Source organism: Arachis hypogaea, chromosome 18 (assembly GCF_003086295.3).
Source record: "Arachis hypogaea cultivar Tifrunner chromosome 18, arahy.Tifrunner.gnm2.J5K5, whole genome shotgun sequence".
Classification (NCBI taxonomy): Eukaryota; Viridiplantae; Streptophyta; class Magnoliopsida; order Fabales; family Fabaceae; genus Arachis; species Arachis hypogaea.
In genome coordinates, this window is record NC_092053.1 from 20,047,982 (window position 1) to 20,069,428 (window position 21,447).

General features: G+C 32.4%; 2 protein-coding genes and 2 pseudogenes across 2 annotated transcripts; 2 read left to right on the forward strand and 2 right to left on the reverse strand.

The window, feature by feature from the left end:
• Positions 1 to 3,576: 3,576 nt before the first annotated feature.
• Positions 3,577 to 5,196, reverse strand: LOC140173072 (transcription factor MYB88-like). Its single transcript, XM_072224725.1, has 3 exons — positions 4,914 to 5,196; positions 4,633 to 4,781; positions 3,577 to 4,083 (listed from the first exon to the last, which is right to left on the reverse strand). The coding sequence occupies exons 1-3, from the start codon at positions 5,110 to 5,112 to the stop codon at positions 3,967 to 3,969; spliced, it is 465 nt and encodes a 154-aa protein (XP_072080826.1). The 5' UTR covers positions 5,113 to 5,196; the 3' UTR covers positions 3,577 to 3,966.
• Positions 5,122 to 9,668, reverse strand: LOC112769723 (transcription factor MYB88-like; annotated as a pseudogene).
• Positions 8,763 to 15,513, forward strand: LOC112773034 (UDP-galactose/UDP-glucose transporter 3-like; annotated as a pseudogene).
• Positions 15,514 to 17,312: 1,799 nt separating this feature from the next.
• Positions 17,313 to 18,005, forward strand: LOC140181286 (secreted RxLR effector protein 161-like). Its single transcript, XM_072224821.1, has one exon. It carries the CDS (start codon positions 17,313 to 17,315, stop codon positions 18,003 to 18,005), a length of 693 nt encoding a protein of 230 aa, XP_072080922.1.
• The last annotated feature ends 3,442 nt before the right edge of the window (positions 18,006 to 21,447 follow it).

Here is a 21,447-nt window from a genome sequence, read left to right on the forward strand (position 1 = left end):
CTCTTGGATGTGCCCTGTGAGTACTTACAAGACTAATGTGAAAAGGTTTGGGTTTAAGGAAGATCCCTGGTGTAATCCTATACCAATAAAAAATTCCTCTGTCCCACCACCTTGAGTTTTCCCACTTGTTGTGGCCCCATCATACATGTCTTTAATTGCACGAATATATGCGATCCTTACTCTCTTCTTTTCTAAAACCTTCCATAAGACCTCCCTTGGCACCATATTGTATGATTTTTCCAAATCAATAAACACCATATGTAGATCCTTTTAATTACTACGATACCTCTCCATCATCCTTCTTAACAGGTATATTGCTTCGGTGGTGGATCTGCCTGGCATAAAACAAAATTGGTTTTCTGTTACTTGTGTCTCTTTTCTCAACCTCCATTCTATCACCCTTTTCCATAACTTCATGGTATGGCTCATGAGCTTGATCCCTCTATAGTTTCCGTAATTTTGTATATCCCCCTTATTGTAGATAGGTAGATAGGTGCCCCTTATTAAGGAACTTTTTTTACTTATAACAAAAATTTTAGGAGACCTATTTGGCTTTAAAACGTCAAAGTTTTGAGAATCAGAGAACAGTGGAGACGTATCTGTCCCCTCAAAATAGCGTCGTTTGGCGTTGTCCCAAAACGACGTCGTTTTAGCCACGTGTCTGGGGACTAATGTGTCCTGAGCACAACGCGTGTTGTTTTACCTGACACGTCACACCTACAACCTCCACATAGGAGAGAGAATGTCGTGTTAACCGCTTCGACCTGACTTGGGAACCTATATGACATATATCTAATATCTTGGGGACCTGTGACCTAATTAATTTTTCTGAGAGACAAATCTGTCGGACCGCCAAATCTTTGGAGACCTATTTTGGGTATTACTCATTGAGAAAATTCTATGGCAAAAATTTTGGATCATGCAGCATCATCAATATGGCAAAATTTCTAGGATAACGATAACAATAACGATAACGACGATACATATAAGAAGAAGACGACGATGCTATAATGATGATGATCATGATGATGAAGATGATGGAGAAGAAGGAGGAAAAGGAAGAAAGGAGAAAAAAGTCCAACGAAAAAAGAAGGAGAAGGAGGAGGAGGAGTTGGTGGTGTTGGTGATGACGATAACGAAAGAGAAAATAATGAAAAAGAAGGAAAAGAAAAAGAAGACGAAGTGTCAGGAGAAGAAGAAGAAGAAGAAGAAGAAGAATGTGCAGGGTGCGAGAATATAAATGACCTATATGAACTTATATGTGTAAATGACTTATATGTGGAGAATAATTGTTAAAACATTCTATTAATACATGTTAGTTAAACCTAAGAAAAAGTTTACAGTGATTAAGATATAGTCAAGTGGGAGCAGTGGTGATTCCCTTGGTGGTTTTACTGGAGTTGTGGAATTACCAACACTATTGGTCCAGCTATGGGAATTGAAGCATTCAAGTATGTTACTTGTTGTCTTAACGGGACTGTTCCCTCGATTATGTAGCCTTAAGATTCATGACTAAGCTTTTTTTTTTCTAATCATGATGACTAAGCTTGATACTAAAGTTATCAATTTTATGATTATTTGTTTTTTTTTTCCTGGTTGGTGACTTTATCCTTCGCCCATCAAGTTAAGAACTAATTCATTGCCGATCGAAGTTCCATTTAAGGTCAATGAGTTGCTTCACGCACAAGGCAAATTCAAACCCTAACACTTGCTTAAACAGATTAATAAACTAACCATTAATTTTTTTATTTTTTGGACACAACCATCCCAAGTTTGTTACTATGCTTTTTTCATTATATGGGCTCTTCATTCTGGAAAGAAGCTTTTTTAGAGATTTTGGGCCTATCTCTCACTGCATGGCTATGATTTATTTGTTTATTTCTGTGTCTTACTGGTTTTTAAGTGCAGTTATTTTTATTTTCTTGTCTGCTTGGAGGTACTGGAAAAATCTTCAAAAACTGATTCCAGGTCAGTATATGTATATCACCAGCACTATTTCATGCTCCAGGAAAGCTGAATTTTATTTAAGATAAATCAAATCGTTTCAATACCACAAAATATATATATATATATATATATATCGAATCAATTCAAAGTGGTATAGAGTTATTTTTTTTATGTCTATTTGGGTTCAAATAGAATCAGATTAGGCGGAACACCATGTTATTACCAATGGCATATTAAGTTGCATTTATGAGATGCACTGTGTTTAAGCTTTCTATTTTTGTTTCACATCATTTCACATTTTCACTTATAGGACATGAAAGATATATATTCGGTGAAGTTTGGGGGAAAAATGTTTCCTTATTGTTTACCATCTCTATGTATGTAAAAATGGAGAAGCCTATGATTGTTACAGTTGGGATGCGTTATGCTGTTATATACATATTCACCTTTAAATACACTAAAATCTTTTATGGAAATACAAACTCAAAAAAAAAATATTTATTTGTGTTATTACTTATTTGTGGTATTAAATTAAATATATAAAAGATCATTTCTTTAATTCTTTTACAACAGTTAAACTAAAACACAGTCCCCTAAGATAAGGGTCTCATAAAGTTCTATGATAACATATGATTGTGTAACTGTAACTTAAATCTAGACTTTGAATCTATGACACCAAAAAAAAAATCTATTGAAAATTGTAAATAATAGTAATTACAAGTCAATGAAAATACTTAGTGAAGGGAACAATTAGATAGAATTAGCTAGTAGCATCACTTTAGAATTCTCAAATGACAAATATGTTGCTAAAAAGACACTTTTGTTGGATAGAGAGTGCTGCAGGATTGATTGAAAAAGCACTTATTTTATACTAGAAGTTAAAAATCTTATCTAAATTTCTCACCCTTGAAATTGCATACTTGCATGGAATTATATGAAGAGCACTACAGATTTTCAAAAAACTCACTAAAAGTGTTGACTGTGTAATCAAAAGAGTCATAGGTGCAGTTTGCCTTTAATGAAGAAAGTTAAGAGTAAAGGAAGGCGCTTTATTTTGTAGATTGTTCCCTCCTTCTTTATGAGCTAATGCCTTTTTCATATTCATCATTTTATTATGTTATGTAATGCCTTCTGGATTCCACTTCACAACCACCATCAACAGCCATGGAACTAATTAACTCATCAAGCACTCCATGAAGGAAAGCTCTGCAATCTGCATGCAGCATGAATCTGCCACAACACAACACAGGGTCCCTCTATCTTATGTAAGTACATAATTTTGTCTAGAACCCTTTTTTCTTCTTCTGTATGAAAGGACAATGTACATGTCTGCTTTCATGTTCAGAGAGTGAGAGAATTTGTTTATGCCTAATTGGGATTACTTTTTTGAAGAATTCTCTAGATTTGGTTGTGTAAGAAATAGATACAACATTGAGCACACCAAAACCAAAATACCACTCAATTATACTTAAGTTTCAGTACATCAGAAACAAAAAAAAAGGGGAAGATAATTTATTCTATAATCTATGCACACCAAAAACAAACAAATAAGAATCTAGGTTCCAACTAATTAATGAAAATCCTTTATTACACACTTCTTTTCCCTTTGCAACTTTTCTCTTTGTTTTTGTTCATTATATGTAGTAGGAAAGGCGATATGCCAATGTATACATATGCGCAAGATGACTAATGATAACACACCAGGCTCTGTACATAAAAAAAGGCAAAATGCTGGATTGGAGAAAAACAAACCCAGAATAATGTGAAAAGAAGACAAACCAAAGAATCACACTCTAAAAGCACACTGATTTTTGGTGCCATTATCTAGGAGGTAACCCTTGAGTGAAGGGAAGGATGTTGTTAGATATGTTGAAGATGGCAAGAACATACCATTAGATTCTTGCCAAGGGTATGCCTTTCAAAGTTTTAGGGCAGGATAAAATTGAAATGTTTCTCAAACTAGGCAAAGAAGGATGTCAAGGATTCAGAAAGGGGAAAATAACCTATGGATATTGGGATCTAGGATTGTAAACTGTCTAGTAGGGCTCTTTTGCAGGGTGGCAGTTGTGATGGTTGAGCACTTGGGTTGAGAGATGGAGACTCCACTCCTAGTGTTTTCCTTAAGAAGTTCCTTTCCTGAAAGAAGTTCAAGAACAAATGGTTAGTCTAGCTTCAAACTTTGATAAATTGGAATGCATGACAAGAAAAAGGGTAACGACTAATTGGCTAATTGCTCATAGCAAGTATACAGATGAAACTAATTAGGAGGAGATAACAAAATATGCTTCATGGCTATGTAGTTGACCTATGTTTTGGATGTTGTCTTCATCTGCATCAGAACGGACCTAGAAACTAGAAAGTAGCAATTTATTCTTTATTGATAACTTTGGATCTATAATCTGCTTACTGCAGTTAAAACATGATTTGATTCCACTGATCCAACACCACACCTAAATTGCACTGCATTATCATGTTACTGCTGGAATGGATAATTTAATAGCTTTCTCGAAGTCCTTCTTCTGATTCATATTGATTATTGATATTGTAGGAACATTGGTTCAGTTGGGTTTCCTAATATATAATGTTATTAACAATATATTAATACTTGTTAGTTGTTACTATTACTGTGATAGTATTTCTGTTGGTCTTAAAATTGTTTAATCCCAAGGTGTTTGGGTAACTTACACTTTCCGAAAATTGTGGGCTGGGAATCCCTGCAGCCAAAGATCTGAATATCGGAGTTACTTGAACAGGGGAACCAAACTCCACTCTTGATGAGGCAGAAACAGCGCTATCATTGTTTATTTGTTCTTCCGAATTCGGCAGCATATCTACTATGGAAATATGTATATCTTATTAGCATTTTGGTTCATTAAAATGATAAGGGTATTAATACATGAAGGAGAAAAAGTAATATACTTTAGAAAAATGATAGAATTTTCATTCTTAATAATGAATTATGTTACCTTGATCCAGGGTTGCAGTAACTAGAACACCTCTCTCACATCCATCTACTTCTTTCTTATCTTCAATTTGTGTGGTTTTCATTTCAGTTTCTATATCCCGGTGTGAAGAGTGTTCTATAATGTCACCAGCTGAGAGAGGGAGGATAGTTGATCCTGTACTGTATTCAGAACTGGCTGGAGAGTCTTCATACAGATCCATTTGCCTGAATCATATTAAAAAAATATTAGTCTTCTTGTTAAGCATACAAGAAATTATATTTTTAAAGTCTTTAAAGTACCTCCAACATGGCTGGCCTCCCTCGTCACTACTCAAGTCTTCAACCATATTTTTTAAGATCAGCAAGCTTTAAACCTTGAATCTTGCATTTCGGGTTGTTTGCTTCTTTGGTTCGGTTCAAAAACTCTTGAAGAACCTAGCACCAATCCAAAGTAGTGTCAGTTGAACTCTACAAAGTAATAGCATTTCTCATATCTGCTCAAGAATGACAGTTACTTCAGACTTCTTAAAGGCAAGGTCAACTTCCTTTAATGATTCATGTCTCTTGCCATCTTCATGACTAGAGAAATGCCTAGTACTTTACAGTTACATTTTGATGCTACAAATGTGACTTCTATGATTCTGCTTTGGTTCTGTTGATGCTGAACTTTTATTAGAGACTAGAAATATGTTGTCTCTATAGAGGCTGTGCTCATGAAACCAACTACATATTTCAATTATGACAAAAACATAACGTGCTCAATGCTCAAAATCAAAACAATACAGGCCAAGAGATTATGGAGGTTCACCTTCCACGTGTTTTCAAGACTTTGGTCCATGTCCTCTGTATCAATATTTTGAGCTAGTGAGCTCAGCAACTCTGCTTGTTGCATTAATGCATCTATTTTTGGGTCATCCCTTTTTAGGAATGTTCCTTGAGTTTTATTATTTTGAGCTGCAAAGGCATAATAAACCAGTTTAATATTAGAATAGGAGGATGGCCAAAGTTACATTTGCTGAACATCTTAACTGCAACTTGTTTTATGCTTTAGGTTTCAAAACTTGAGAATCATGTTATGTATGTAACTAATAAAATTCAATTTGGAGATAGTTACCAGAACTACTAAACTTGGCATTGCAAATTTGAAGCTCGTCTAGCAAATTGTTTATGTTTTGTGAGTTTTGAGCTAATACTGCGAATGGTGTCCTTGGATGCTGATTTATCGAAGTTCCATTTCGCAAATGTGATCTATCTCCAAACTTGATCTTCCCTCCATCATCTGTGATATGAGCCCTCCTGCATTACAATAGGAGAATATTTTAGCATCATTCTTTGTAAATTTGTGTATTGGGATTCATAAACCGTACTTTACCTCATTTTCTTGATAGATATAGCAGATTCTGATGTTGCATCTGTATTATAAGCATGTTGGAAAACAATTTTCTTGTTATTTGAATTGATTTGTAATGAAATGCTGTTCTCTTTAGCTAAAGCTTCATATTTTTGCTTCTTCCTGCAGAGCGTAGAGAAGCGATTTTTCACAACATTATCCGTTCTGCATACAAAGCATGATCAATAAGATTTGAATGTTCACACAATTTCCATTCTGAATGTGCATGAAGAGGAGAATGACTTTTGTTACCTTCCTGAAACCACTTTCGCTATTTCTGTCCATCTGTTGCCATATAATTTTTGAGCCTGCAAAGAAAATTGCAGGAAATTAAAGCCACAAAACAGATTTACTGAAATATGGATAGGCTAGAGTAGCAAATCAAGCTTGTTCTGTAGACTTTTTCATTGAAATCCAAGTTCTTAAAGTTGTGTAGATTCCTAATCTTATACAATAAAGTAAGCTTGTTAAACTCCAGTGGAAAATCTAACTTTTGGAGAGAGGAAGCATGGATATACCTCACATAAGAGCATGTCTTCCTCTGGTGACCATCCACCTTTCTTGAAATCAGAATTCAAGTAAGTGTACCATCTGATATTTTATTAGTTACTTAAGAATCAGATTGGTAACAACAATAATAATAATAACAACAACAACAAAGCAGAAGATCAAGGAAATTCAAAATACACAATAAGCATTTCAAAATCTCCACCTTCTTCTGCACTGTCTTGTCGTTTTGTCCTTGAATTTAGAAGCAATAATTGCCCAACTGCATATAACAAGAACCCATTTTAATGTTACTTCAAGGAAGGAAAGAAGCAAAAACAATGGTAACCCAGGAGAGGAAGAATTAGTACTTTTCAGTTCCATGGATACCAATATGCTCTCTCAGTATATCATCTTCCTGAAACTCGCATAACCAAGCATAAGACAATATTCAAATGCAAATGGATTCATAAGCAGACAAAGAACTATTATTAAACAAAAAAAAAATGCAATAGAGAGAATAAGTTTTTACCTCTTGAGTCCAGGTTACAATGTGACCCTTCTTCTTAAATTCTCTGTTACACTGTTCTTCCTGTTTCTTTATGTCTTTGATTTGTCTCTCAAAGGTGTTTTTCTATTGAGGTGGCTCTCTTGCTTGCATGCTAAAACCAAACGCTCCACCTTTGTAAAATAATATAAAAGCTATTATGGTTTGTGGATGAAAAAAAAATGAAAAAAGGGGGCAAAAAAAAGAAGGTGGAACCACTTCTTCTTTCTCTTTCATTGGCCTTTACCTATAAACACAAGTATAAAAAATAAGAGTTATGCTACGTGTATATTAAAATCAGCCACCAAAGTCAGCCACTAATATAAAATATATGTTAGAATATAAATACACATTGAAAATAAATTAAATCACACATTTATTTATACACAAATACATTGGTAGCTGATTTTAGTGACTGATTTTGGTGTATAAATAGCATTTTCCAAAAATTTATACACATTTAAACTTCGTGCATTACACCAAAAATATATAATTTGATGATAATTTAAAATAAAATTGACTTTTATGTAAAAAAAATTAAATTATCAATTAATAATTCTTTTTAGTAGTTATGGATTTTTTGCATTTAGTGAGAGGTCTTTGGTTCAACATCTACTTAAAATATATTTTTATATAAGTATATAACATATACATATATAAAGTGCGGGTTGGTCGGGTAGGGTTGATACTCAACCCACACCCTACCCGACCCGCACGAGAATCCTACCCTACCCGCTGCGGATTGGGTTGGCAACCCTACCCAAGCGGGTGGAGTCAAATTGGGTACCCGCGGATAGAGTACATATTGCCAACCCCCTAATTATACCTCGTAATTTTTTTTTTTCGTTGCTCTTTGCCTTCTTTGGGTTTTTTTTTTAGATTAAACACAATCATCTATTTTGATTTTTATTTTAGTCCTTCTTTATATAAAAAATCTACCACACATTTTTTTATCATTATATTATAAATTGAGTTTAGCCCTAAATTTTTAGGTTCTTCTTGCTTTTTCCTCTGATTTATTTATGTCACTTTTATCATTTGTTTTGGAGTTATCTATATCATTTTTTTTTCCAATTCTCTAAGATGAGAGTTCTATGAAAAATGATTTGAGTGTTATAGTAGAGAGAAGTGTTGAAAATTAAGGATAGAATAAATTTAGGAAAAATAAACTAAAAATTTTGAATAATTTTTTAGACATAAAATATTTTTGTTAACTGAAATCCTTTTTTGTACAAAGTTATTTTTATTTTTTCGTAAATAAATGTACCTACATTCTGAATATATATATTTGTCAATAAAAATAATAGTTTATCTTTTAATTTTAATAGTAATCAATTAAATTTTAATCAACCGTCATTTTTTCTAAAAAGTAATATTGGCGGTGGATAACAAAATAGTAACGGACTCAATAAATGCACTTTAAAAGCAGCCAAAGCCATTAAGCAATAGTGATAATAATGTTTTGCACGTTAGTTACTTTGTGTTGCAGCCACCTTCCCTGTTCCCTTCCTTGTTCCTTCCTTCACGGCGCTGAAATGTGAAAGCCTGAAACAAAGTGAAACCCAAATCTCCAGACCCCAATCTCACCCATTCACCCCCAATTTTTGAAACCGTTCACCCTGCCGTTCACCCCCTGACCCCCAATCTCTCAGACTCTCACCTATTCTGCCGTTCACCCCGCCGTTCCTGCCTGTGCTGGTCGGTTTTCTCGTCAACGTTGACGACGATGTTCAGATCCTTGAGCAGGCTGTTATGGCGTTGAATCTTGGATCTGGATCTGGATAAAATCGAAGGCGGCGAGCTCTGGTGGAAAACCTTGATGCTCAAGAACCAAAGCAACACTAGCAGCAGCTGCTTGGATTCTCTGGTGGAAAACCCCCAATCTCTCACCCTTAGGCCCTAATCTCTTCACCGTGTTCAGGACTTCAGGTAATTTTCATGAGTAACCTGCTGAATTGAAATGCTCTATTTCTCTGTTCTGTATTTGGACTCAATTTTTTGACTTATTTTCAATACATAATAGTAACCTGTTGTAATTATCCTTACTGTTATTGTGTTTTTTAAAGAATTCTGCTCATGTTATTGTTTATATGAACTATGTGAGATACTGGTGTTCTATTCTATGTTTATATGTTTTTAAATAAACACTTTTAGAATTAAAAAATTAAATACAAAATAATTTATTTATAAGCTACTTTTAATATAAAAATTTATTGTTTAAGTTATTTTTAAAAAAAATTAATTAAATTATTTATTCAAATTGAACTTAAACCCTATTCAATATTTTAATATGCATATTCTTAGTTTAAAGTCGCTTGAGCTCTTTCCATGTTTGATGAGGAGGAAAACCGCATTTCAGTATGTCATGCCACCACCATAAAATACAATTAAATAATCACCATAAAATACAATTAAATAATTAACATCAGATTCAGAATTTTAAAAAAAAGTTGGAAGAAGAGGGAAGATGAGAAGGCTCAGGAAAAGAGGGAGAGGTGGTGGTTTAGGTGTGTGTGCGAGAAAAATAATGAAGGTGCTATCATGGGAATAGATTTCAGTTATGAAGATTTAGGTTGTGTTAATGTTTGGTAAACACGTTGGAAGCATAAAAAGTATGTTTAATTTTTTTTTAACTTTATAATTTTTGTTTGGTTAACTTTTTTTTCTTTAAACGCGAACATAATTCTGGATTTGAACTCCCGTTTATCAAAAGCAACCAATTGTAACTTTTGCATTTAGCTTTTGGGTTCACTTGATCAATTAAAAAATTAATTGACAATCTACTAATTTTGTCATTTAATCTTATTTACAATAAAAGATACCAAAAAAATAATCATAAGAGTTCTTAAATATTTTTTTAAATATTATTATTAGTACTCTTTGTTAAAGTTTTAATTTTTATTTTTTTTCTTGCTAATAGTATGAAAATTTTTATTTAGAATGTTTTTAATGTTCACTTAGGTATATTATTGTATTTTTTTAATAGATTTTTTAGTATTCATTGTTCATATAAATTTTTTTAATCATTTTTATTAATACGTATTTTTGATAGAACTTTATTTTTTTATTTGACTTTGTATATTTTTTATTATATATTTTTAAATTAGTATATATTTTATTTATTATTGTTAATTTTTATAATATAAATTTCATTAGAAATAATTAAATACAAAAAGAGTACTAAATTTTAACACATAAATTTAAATTATTTTTAAAAGAAATTATAGTCAAATAGTGTTAAAATAATATAGTTTTGAATGATATAAATTTATGTCTTTTTTTTTTTAGTATTTTTTGTCTAAACGTAATTTTGAATGATGTAATTCAAATAATATTCATTTTGTTATAATCCGTTTTGATACAAAATTACTAAACATAACTCACTTTTTATCAAAATCAAAGTTTATAAAATCAAATTTATACAAATTCTCGTTTGCAAACTCTAATCCAAACACACATTTAGTATTTGTTTGAGCACTAATAAATTGGTAAAAATTTTTTTAATAAATTTTTTTATTTTTAATATATTTAATAAATTTATAATAATAAAAATAAAAATATTAAAAAATAATTTTTTTGAGAAGTTATAATTTATTTTTTTTAATTTTTTTAAAAAATATTTTTACATAATAAATAAACAAAAAAATACTTTTAGATTATTATATTTAATCATAATTAATAAATAAAAATTTTTTTTGCATAAGATAACCAAACATAAAATTATTTTTATTTTTCAAAAAAAAAAAAACTCAAAAAAATATTTTTTTTGAAAACTTACCTAAACAAACTCTTAACACATACCATTAAGTTAAAAGCACATTTTTAATTAAAAATATTATTTACACGCTAAAATCAGCTGTAAGTCTAATGTATTTTATATTACATATATATTTTATTTTAATAATTAATTTTGATATACACCTAAAGTAATTAATTTTAATGCACCTCTTGGTTAGCACAAAAATAAAAGTTAACAGTTAAATTTGTTTCTAAAATATTACATTATCTCTAAATTAATTTCAAAAGATTTAGTTAATTAAATTATTTTTTAAAAAATACAATTGTATTAATTATAAGATAAATAATAATATATAAATAAATAAATAATAACACTCTTATTCTAATAATATTATTTATTTTTTATAAATTTATACAAATATATAATACAGTAATGATATTATCAAGAATTAATGATATTATTATTTTTCATAAAAATATTAAAAGATTAATATTTTAGTGTAAAAAATTAAATAGCTAAATTTAAAAAGAAAAAATATTAATAATCTAAAATTTTATAAAGGTCCAGCTCTATGAAAGTGAAGATTTGTAGAAGAAACATGTCACCACTTTATAGCATCAGCGAATGAGCAGAGTCACGGTGTATATGAAACCAATAAGAAACGTCCACGTGGAATTTCGACGTAAGTTGGCGCGCACCGATCCCACCCTCCTATATTCCCATCTTTCTCCCGAAGCACACATATCGTGGCATTCATTCATCATCAAATTAAAGTACATAAACCTCAAAACGCCGTCGTTTCATTCATGGAGGCTCACAGATCTGGTCTCCGCCGCGTCCTGGTTTTGGCCTTCTGTGTCGCCGGCATCTGGTCTGCCTACATCTACCAAGGCGTTCTTCAGGAAACTCTGTAAGACACGCTGATTCGATCATTTCAGTTACAAATTTTTAAATTTTCGTTTTTGAATTCGTTTTTCTCTTTTAAAATGAGTCAGATCCACAAAGCAGTTCAGTCCAAATGGCGAGAGGTTTGAGCACCTTGCATTTCTGAACTTGGCGCAGAATGTGGTTTGTTTGATATGGTCTTACATAAGTGAGCCCCTGTTTTACTTCTTTGTTTGGTTCTTTCATTTCTGCAAGTTACAGTGTAGAACGAAAGAAATTTTGTTTGTTCTGCTTTGTGCTTATGCGTGTTTTAGTGTGGTTGCTTATGTTATTTTGATATTGCAAAATAATAATAATACAGTGATTAAGATATGGTCAAGTGGGAGTAGTGGTGGTGCACCTTGGTGGTCTTACTGGAGTTGTGGAATTACCAACACTATTGGTCCAGCGATGGGAATTGAAGCACTCAAGTATATTAGTTACCCGGCTCAGGCATGTTACTTTTCTTCATTGTATGAGCTCTTCAAATTGTTTTTTTGGAAAGAGGCCTTTTTAGAGATTTTGGACCTACCTCCATTGCATGGATGTGATATATTTCTTTGTCTTCAGTATACTGGTTTTTAATGGTGGTGGTGTATTTGCTTTGTTGTCTGCTTGCAGGTACTGGCAAAATCCTCAAAAATGATTCCAGGTCAGTATATGTATATCACTGTCACTATTTCATGCTCCAGAAAAACTGAATTTATTTAGGATAATTCAAATCAATTCAAAGTGGTATAGCCTTTTTATGTCTATTTGGGTTCAAATAGTATCACATTAGGTGGAACACCATGTTATTACCCATCTCATAGTAACCTTGCATTTATGAGTAGTAATGCATTGTGTTTGATCATTTCTATTTGTGTTTCACATCCTTTCATATACTTATAGGGGTTTAAAGATATCTATTTGGTGAAGTTTGAAAAAAAAAAAATATTGTTTCCTTACTGCTTACCACCTCTAAGTATGTAAAAATGGAGAAGCCTGAAGCCTATGGTCATTTTTTATAAAAAAGCGTTCTGCCATCCTCTAGTTATTTACATTTTAGTAGTTATTTTATATTTCATAACAAGTACTCACTTTACCATGATACAGTTATGTTGATGGGTACTATAGTGTATGGTATAAGATACACTTTTCCAGAATACGTCTGTACATTCCTTGTTGATGGAGGGGTATCAACATTTGCACTTTTAAAGGTTAGGAACTTATCAGAATAATACAGAAAATATTACTATAGGGATACACTTTCCCATGTTGCCTATAAAAAATTCATGTGGATTGAGAATGCAGCTTAGCTTTCGAATTTCTCATCTTTGCTTATGCTTATTGGCAGACTAGCTCAAAGACTATGAGCAAGTTAGCACATCCAAATGCTCCCCTTGGATATGGACTATGTTTCCTGAACCTTACATTTGATGGATTTACAAATGCAACTCAGGATTCCTTAAAAGCAAGGTAAAATAAGCAAACCTTGTCCCTCGATCTGTCTGATTGCTTGTAAACTGCAAAACTTTTGGATTCTTGTCAGTGTTTTAAAATATCGGTTATGGCGGCGCCATGGCGGTATGGCGTGGTGGAATTTGGCCTCGCCGCCATACAGAGGCCACCGCAACGTGGTTTTCACGGCGGGTGAAAAGGCGGCCGCAATTGCGGTGGCGCCATGGCGGAATGCCATTGAAATGGCGGAAATGGCGGGATTTTTCGGATTTTTTGAAAAAAAATCGGGGTAATTTAGGAAACCTAAGTGATACCTGTAACCCTAATTAGCCTCTGTTATTCAAAAACTTCTCTTCCTCTCTTATTCACATCAAAAACGGCTCTCCGTATCTCCTCTCTTCTCTGTGCCTGCCGTTGGTGCGGTTCTTTGCCGCAGCCCGTTGCCGTTCGTCACCGCCCATCGTCGCTGGTGGTTGCCGCCGCTCATCACCACAGTTCCCTCTCTTTCTGGTTCGTAGTTACATACATTCCCTTTTTTTTCTTTGTTGTTCGTTCAGTTTCGTCTCCTCTTCCCTCATAAACCTCTCTTCCTCGAATTTTTTCCCGTTCAGTTTAGTTCACAATGTCAACTTCCAGACCAGCCCCTGATTCTAATACCGCTGCCTCTGCCTCTGCTGGTCATGTTGTTGGCACTGCTCCTGCTCATCCTGCAGCTGCTGTCCGTTCCAGTAGAATCGAAGCAATTTGGGGGGGGGGGAATGATCCTATGGCAAATACTAGGAGAAGACAACAAAATAGAAAAAGGAAACAACTTGCAGCTCCAAAGGGGGAACCAAGTTGATGAGAGCTAGAATTTAGATGGTTTATTTCATCATTCTTTAGTTTAAAGACATGATGAGACAATAGCTTTGGTCTTTCTTTTAAGTTTTTAGATTTTATGTTCTATGTCTTATGTTTATTTGCTGAATTTTGTATTATATTTGCTGCATTAATTGGATGTCTTATGACTAGAAAAATGATTATGTAGATTAGATTTTATAATTTATTATATTTGCAATTTTTCTGCATGTTTTTTTGTACATATATATGCATTTTTTAGGTAATCCGCCATTTCCGCCATTTTCCGCAACGCCATCCGCCATTATTTTATGGCGGATTTTTGGCTCACCGCCAAGAGCCGCCATCCGCAATCAAAAACTATGATTCTTGTACTTTCTTGACATAATTTTTTCCCCCTTCTTGATTCATTGACTTTGACTTTTCCCCATTCTTCCAAGATAATGATGTGTATAAGTAAAATTATGATGAGCATAATGACACTAAATGTAAAAATTTTTAGTTATATTTTTCGGGTGTTTGAATGTTGACTTCTCAGCAATGTTTAGATTTTAGAATGGGAGGTGATTCATATTTAAGACTATAGCAAGTGTTATTAATTTAATGCAATTACTGGTTTTTGTTACTCAGGTACCCTAAAACAAGTGCTTGGAATATTATGTTGGGAATGAATTTATGGGGAACCATATACAATATGATTTACATGTTTGGCTGGCCCAGTGGAAGTGGATTTGAAGCTGTTCGCTTTTGCAAACAGCATCCAGAGGCAACATGGGATATTCTTCTCTTCTACTATTGTGGTGCTGTGGGCCAAAACTTCATCTTTTTTGACAATAAGCCGATTTGGCTCTTTGGCCAACACCACCATTACTACCACTCGCAAATTCGTTAGCATTGTGGTATCTTCTCTGTTGAGTGGAAATCCGCTTTCAACAAAACAATGGGGTTGTATTTGTATGGTATTCACTGGATTGTCATACCAGATCTACCTGAAGTGGCAGAAGCTACAACGACTGCAGAAGAGAAAAGCCACTTGAGAAACCTTAAGCAAATTTGAATTCACACGTTGGTGTTGGCTTATTTGCCCATCAACCATTGTTATATCTTGATGACCTTAAAAGTTTTAATGAACTCAATTTAGATTTATAAGAATTTCATAGAAATGTTTCTTTAATATAGTTGTAATTGTACTCCGGGCAATGTACCATCCATCCATCATTTGATCTCAATGTAAATGTAGTTCATATCTCATTTCGGAATGGAATAATGGCTATATTCAATTAACATTACACCCGATGTAATTTGGTATTGATAAGTGATAACTCTAATTGAGTAGATGCTATTTTTAAATAGAAGTTAAGGTTGAATATTCCATTTCTTCTTGGTTCATATATTTATTTTTACATGCCAAAACTTCATTTTATGTACAATTCCTTGCCTACTCTTTATAAAGTGAGTATAGCAAACTATCTTTATATGAGAAATAAGAGAATATAAATTAGCCATCATATCTAAATAAATAGTTTGGATTAAATTTACTTGCACCTTCCTTATTTGTTTCGTTGAAACAATTAAATGATTGCAGTTAAAGCCTAGCTCAATCGGTAAAATCATACGCCTATATTTTAGCATCATCCTTTCTAGAATTTGTGCATGGGTCATGTTGGAAAATAATTTTCTTGTTATTTGAATTAATGTGTGATGAAATGTGTTCTCTTTAACTAAAGCTTCATATTTTTGCCTTTTTCTGCGGGAATGGATCCTCTCAATTGTTAAAAAAATTAAGAGTATAAAGTGTGATCTTTAATCCTTCATTGCTCTCTCCCATATTTATTCTTGGTCCCACTTATAAAATCAATGGTAGGAGATCACACTTTACTCCTTCAATTGTAAAAAAAATTGAGAGGATCCATTCCCTCTTTTTGCAGAGCGTAGAGAAGCGAAGATTTGTAGCAGAAACATGTCACCACATTAAAGTATCAGCCAATGAGAAGAGCACCGATATTCTACACATAAAGCACCCTAATGACCCTATCTACTATCTAGTTTAATTTTATTTCTACCCCGAGACTATTGGCTTGTCTAGAGTAATTTCATGTTAGTTTTCTCTTTCTTTATACCCTGTTATATATATGTATAAAATGATGTCAATTACTCCACTGTTATGTATGATACCGAATTAACTCAATTATGGATTTGGTGAATCTAACTAAGATGGAAAGCGCCAGGGGTCTTGGTATGTTGCAACTTGTATATCATTTTTTTTTCTTTTTGACTTTTAGCCAGTGTCTTATTCCAACTCTCAATTGAGTCTTTAAATGCAATGATCGAGATGTTGCTCCTCCTTTTACCATCAAATCAACAATGATGGGAATCTAATGGTGTTTAGAAAAACAAAAACAAGAGTCTATTTGATATGTCCGGATATTATTGGAACTGAAGAGAGTTGATGGCTTATACTCATACAATTGGATTAAGAGTCATTATTGTGAATGGTGATAAATGACGGTGGTGGTGGTGGTGGTAGGATTAGGGGGTGTTCACGGTGCGGTTTAATTCAATTTTAAAGAAAAAGTTATTCGATCCAAACACTTATTTTAGGTGCAGTGCAGTTTGGATTAGATGAACTTTTTTTGGAAATATGATCCGATATGATCTTATTATAAACAGTTTAGATTGATTTGAATTTGCGATTTTTAAAATAAAAAATAATAACTTAGTTTATAAAGTTAATGTTCCTTGATATAGTATAAATGCACACTACTAAAGTACTAATAATTCCATAAACATTATAAAATAACCTATCCAACAATTCAATATAATAATAAAACATAAATTCCATAAACATTATAAAGCAATCTATCAAGCAATCCAACAAATACAACAAGTCTTGATAAAATAATAATTTTTCAGCATAAAAACAAGTCTCAACAACACAAAATTAAATAACATAACAAGTCTTAATAAAAGCATAACATAAAAAGGCTATTTACCAATAGGCACTGGAATTACTCTCAGTAGAAAGGATTGTCCTAAAACTTCTGAAGAGAGAGTACGCATGAGTAGAATACCATATGCTAGTGCAGTGGGAGCTATCATGTATACCATGACATGTACACGTCCTGATGTCGCATATGCGCTAGGAGTAGCCAGTCGATATCAGGCAAATCCAGGTGAGGAACATTGGAAGGTGGTTAAATCCATTCTTAAATATTTAAGAAGAACCAAAGACCAATTCCTCATCTATGGAGATTCTGAACTTATACCAAAAGGGTTCACTGACGCAAGTTTTACCTCAGACAAAGATGATAGCAAATCTACTTCAGGTTATGTTTTCACCTTAAACGGTGGTGCAGTGAGTTGGAAAAGTTCCAAACAAGCTACTGTAGCTGATTCAACAACTGAAGCTGAGTACATAGCAGCAAGTGAGGCTGCTAAAGAAGCTGTGTGGATGAAGAAGTTCATAAACGAGCTTGATGTGGTGCCTTCAATTAAAGAACCACTTCCATTACTGTGTGACAATAATGGAGCCATTGCACAAGCAAAAGAGCCAAGATCACATCAAAAATCTAAGCATATCTTGAGAAGGTATCATTTGATAAGAGAGATCGTTGAACGTGGAGACGTTGAAATTCAGAAGGTTGCTGGGAAGGATAATGCAGCAAACCCATTCACTAAGGCACTTGGATCAAAAGAGTTTGATAAGCACATGTGGGAATTGGGATTGAAATATATGACTGATTGGCTCTAGTGCAAGTGGGAGATTTTGTTGGAAATACATGTATGCCCTAGATCCAATCTGTCATTGGCTCTAGTGCAAGTGGGAGATTGTTGGAGATAAGTGTGTATGTCCAACAAAATACTATTATGAATTATTATTATTATTATTTCTTTTTATAAGAATAAACTTTTATAATTTATGATAGTGTCCTTAATTAAAATTAGAAACGAATAATTACGATAGGAATCGTAATAATGAGATATACGTTTTTTTGAGTACTTTTAATTTAAATTGTTCTTAATCGTAGAATCACTAAAAATGGGACATTAGTGATTCGGATAGATTAATATATATATATATATATATATATATATATATATATATATATATATATATATATATATATATATATATATATATATATAAAATAGTCTTCATTGGATGAAGATTAATAGATCTCATTTATTAAATTATATATATAAATGGTATATATAGAGATATAACCATTGAACTGACTCACTCTAAGAATTCCTAATGGTTATAGTTACCGTATATTTGTCAATAGGATATTCTTATGATGAACATAATATTAGAATTTTCCTTTGACCTGCGACTATCATAGTAATTGACAATGTATTTGTTATACTTTGATTCCAGACACCTAACACCCTACGGTGTTAGTTGAATGGACATTGGGTATGATTTAAATACTTGTAGAATTAATGATTAGTCAAAATGGAATCCATCAACTATGGTAATGAGTTTGAGCTCTACGATTATAATGAATGGAATAAACAATGCCTTGGCCAAGGGGTTTGAATGAATTAAGAAATGAGTTTCTTAAGTCATTCATAATTCATTATAATAATGGTAACAAGTTAGAGTTTGACAATTAAACCGTACTCTAAACGTTAGCCAAGAGCTGAAAAGATGGAAGGAGTTGTATTTTTTGTTTATCTTGGGTTCTTAGTAAAAATATTATTACTTCATACTATCGGGTCGTCAAGGAGCATTGCTAGACGCCAACCTTGATTAGTAAATTTAGTATGACTAATTTACTACCCGCTTAGTATTGAACCTATGGGGTCACACACTAACGAGTGTTCTAATCCTTGGTAAATAATCATTTAATTATTATTTTGATTAGATCAAATAAATAATTATATTAATTCAAATGAAATATTATTATATTCTTTACTAGCACCATGAATATAATAATATGATAATTGAGAATATTAAATAATTAATTATTTATTCTATGATGAGTTTTAAATATGGATAAGATCCCAACTGATTCTGTTTCAAATTAAATTGTAATTTGATTCACAAATCAGTCACCAATCTCATACTATATATATGTGTATATGATAAAAGAAAGAACACACAAGTTTTTCTTTTACCTCCACATACACAAATATTCCAATTCTTAGTGAAGAATTGCTGGTGCAAGGAGTTGCAAGAAATTTCTCAGTTAAATCCATTGGTCAAGGAGTTGACAACAAGGATCAGTCTCGGTGTGCATAAACATAGTACCTTCGTACTATCGAAGGAGAAAGTTTTCATTCACTAGGGTACTCAGGTATTGGCATCTAACCCATCTTATTTCAATAAAGTTTTAAGCATAAAATAGATCAATAGGATTACTTTATTACTTCCGCTGTGTGTTATGAACACTTGTAATCCTAAAAAAACACTTATCACTAATTAGATTTATTACCAGTCTTTTTCATCCCTTAGTTGAAAAAATTGGCACAAATTCTACAATAAAATATAACAAAATAAATATTAATAACTTTAAACATATTATCAAGTAATAAAGTTAATCAATATATGTAGATAAAATAAAATATAATAATAAAGAACATTATCTTTCTCAAGTTTTTTAAATTCTTCAAAAGACTCTTCACAATCAATTGCAATGAATTAGCTCAAAACTAATTTTGTGCACAAATAAAAGCTTCAACCGTTTTTGGGGTAAGAGAGCTCCTATATTTGATTAAGCACTCTATCTCTAGTGTTAAAGGCGAATTTAGAAGCAACCGTTGACACATGTATAACTAGAATATTCCTCATAATTTGATTAAGAACAGGATATTTGTAATTGTTAGAGCTCACTTTCCACCAAATTAAAATGTCAAAACTACTTGGATTAACTGGTTTCTCCAAGGACTCCATAAGATACAAATCTACTTCATTTGTGTTGATATTCTCACTTGCTTGTACATCATTTTTAAATGTTGCTGCAAAGCAAACATCATCAAAGGCGCTATCATCCATCTCCACATATTGATTGTGTTGTGCAGATTGGTGTGCTTGATCACTATTGAGAGCAATTCTATAATTGTTAAACAGGTCATTGAATACTTCCTTCATCTTACCATATAAAAAATCAGCACCCTCCTTCTCAAACAACCTTTGAAAATTTCATTCAACAAACTTAATCTTGTATTTAGAGTCAATTACTATAACAACAAAAATCATCATGTTCATGTTCCTCAAGTTACCCAATATTTATCATGCTTAGCCTTCCTTTTCCATATCCTTAAGTAATATATCATTACTATCAGCCCAAATTTTCAAAAAATTAAGAATTGAACAAAAATGATGAAAATATGAAAAAGAGGTAACAAATGTAGAACCCAAGACTTTTTGGTTACATGAAAAAAAATCTTCAAAAACCTCACAAAGCATATTACATTATGCCAATCTTCATTTTTAGAATGCCCCTTGCATTATTATAAACTCAGTATCCCTCTCACTTAATCTCTTAAAGGCCTTTTAGAATTTTAAAGCACTATCAAACATTATATAAGTGGAACTCCACCTAGTGGGGACATCTAGTTGCACACAAGAGCAGGCTTGGATCCTAGCATCTTTAATACAACTTTTAATCTATCCACACGACTAAGAAAAACACGGATATATCTAACAGCATTCCTAATTTTGCTAATTGAAGAATGTATATCTTTCAAACCATCATTCACCACCAAATTTAAGATATGAGCACAACACCTAACATGCAAATGTTCACCTTTTAAATGATGTAAATTCTAATTCTCCATTCTACATTTCAAGTAACAAATGGCAACATCATTTGAACTAGCATTATCAACTCTGATGCTAAAGAGTAAAGACTCTACTTATTCTCCAATTTAAAAGATATATTTTTTTATTTTTTTACTCATTGTTTCACCTTTATGATTCTTGATGAGACAAAAGTTAAGAATTCTCTTTTACAACTTCCAATCTTAATCAATAAAATGTGCAGTAAAGTAAAGATAGTTTAGATTTTATACAGAAATTCAACAATCAATGATTAAGCACATACTTTGATTTAAATTTATAAAAACACTCTTCAACTTATGTTTTTCATTTATGAACAAGTTCCAACAATCCCTAATAACTGAAATTCTTTCTAGAATATGGAGTTTTGGCCGTAAAATACTTATGAAATAACGAAATTTCTCTCTTT

Bases quoted from the DNA above. Each gene is read 5' to 3' on its own strand.
- LOC140173072 (XM_072224725.1), bottom strand. From the start codon at position 5,112: ATGGATCTGTATGAAGACTCTCCAGCCAGTTCTGAATACAGTACAGGA. The intron at 4,782-4,913 runs GTAACATAATTC...ATATTTCCATAG, and splicing joins TACTGCAACCCTGGATCAAG to TAGATATGCTGCCGAATTCG. The intron at 4,084-4,632 runs GTAAGTTACCCA...AACTTCTTTCAG, and splicing joins GCCCACAATTTTCGGAAAGT to GAAAGGAACTTCTTAAGGAA.
- LOC140181286 (XM_072224821.1), top strand. From the start codon at position 17,313: ATGAGTAGAATACCATATGCTAGTGCAGTGGGAGCTATCATGTATACC.